Source organism: Etheostoma spectabile, chromosome 20 (genome assembly GCF_008692095.1).
Source record: "Etheostoma spectabile isolate EspeVRDwgs_2016 chromosome 20, UIUC_Espe_1.0, whole genome shotgun sequence".
Lineage (NCBI taxonomy): Eukaryota > Metazoa > Chordata > Actinopteri > Perciformes > Percidae > Etheostoma > Etheostoma spectabile.
This window is the reverse complement of record NC_045752.1, coordinates 18,272,528-18,273,948: the sequence shown is the minus strand read 5'-3', so window position 1 is coordinate 18,273,948 and position 1,421 is coordinate 18,272,528. Positions and strand designations below refer to the sequence as shown.

Genomic DNA, 1,421 nt, shown 5'->3' with positions numbered 1-1,421 from the left:
GTGTGTGTGTGTGTGTGTGTGTGTGATTTTAAAGAAATCAACAATGGGAAGAACACAAAATCAATATCACATAATATCATATCTATAGTATGTTGTCTGTTTTTAACTCTGACAAAATTGCCTTTTGTTAAACAGAGTTTAAGACAACATCTATTGATCCATGTCCTGTACTGTACTTTTGTATCTTAGCAGCAATATCATCAAGACAAATTCTTTGGAGGGGAAAGATTGTTCTGATTCAAAATGTTGTAAAGGTCTCTGTCAACACAATGCATTGATTTCCCTAAGCTGCATGTCTTTCCTGTCCCTTAATGTCAGGAGTACCACGCCCCGGGGCTGTCTGAGGAAACTCTGGCACAATGGAGTCGCGTTGCTGACATGTTTGAGAGGGCGGGGGCGCGGGTGATGCAAGTATCCCTCCCCCACACCCAGTACTCTATTTTGTGCTACCGCGTCCTGTGCCACGCTGAGGTGGCGTCTAACATGGCCCGTTTTGACGGCCTAGAATACGGTATGAAGCAATATACAATATAAATGTTTAAGGGTGCCGTGTGGAGCGTTTTATATTAGATGTCACATCACACATTAGATTATACAGGGAATCTGATTATTAAACAACACAAAATGAGAAAAGGTTATGCTAGGGATTCCTGTTTCCCTCCTATCAGGCCATCGTAGCGAGGTAAACAGCTCGACGGAGGCCATGTATGCCTTGAGTCGACATGAGGGCTTCAACGATGTAGTGAGAGGGAGAATTCTGTCTGGGAACTACTTCCTGCTCAAACAGTAAGGCAGCAGATTTAACTGTCTTGCACCCTTCTGATTCAATTCACTAACTACACACCAGTGTCAAGCTGCTGGTGTGCCACCTTTTCTCCTTGACCTTTTTATTTGGTCATTTGCCAAATAGTCTTTTATGAAAGAAATGAGAGAATAAAATTGTCTGGAGCTGTAATATTTCCTGAAACAGCAAGGACTAACTGACAGCTTCCTCAACCTCATCTTGCCAGGAACTACCAGCACTACTTTGTAAAGGCTCAGAAAGTTCGCCGGCTGATTGCAGACGATTTCAAACGCGTGTTCAGCTTAGGTGTCGACGTGCTGCTGACGCCCACCACTCTGACTGATGCAGCCCGTTACTCCGACTTCAAGCAGGAAGACAACCAAACACGCAGCACGCAGGAAGACGTCTTCACCCAGCCTGTCAACATGGCAGGTACAGAGAGAGAAACTAAACAGGCAGAACTGTTCATGCATGTATAGGAAGTGTGGAATGATTCAGAAACTTAGAAATTATGCATGCATGGCTACACCCACACATCTACTTTTACTCAAAACTACTTCAGTTTAGTTCTTATTTTTCATCCTAAAACAATGGCACATTGGATGATGATATACAGTGGGGAGAACAAGTATTTGAT

At 43.4% G+C, this 1,421-nt stretch overlaps 1 protein-coding gene across 2 annotated transcripts in view; it reads left to right on the top strand.

The window, feature by feature from the left end:
- qrsl1 (glutaminyl-tRNA amidotransferase subunit QRSL1) overlaps positions 1–1,421 on the top strand; it is a 6,712-nt gene that overhangs the window by 2,818 nt on the left and 2,473 nt on the right. For both annotated transcript variants that reach the window (XM_032499686.1, XM_032499685.1), the window contains exons 8-10: positions 319–511; positions 669–786; positions 1,011–1,216. In XM_032499686.1, coding sequence (XP_032355577.1) covers positions 319–511; positions 669–786; positions 1,011–1,216 — 517 coding nt within the window. The remainder of the gene's footprint in view (positions 1–318; positions 512–668; positions 787–1,010; positions 1,217–1,421) is intronic.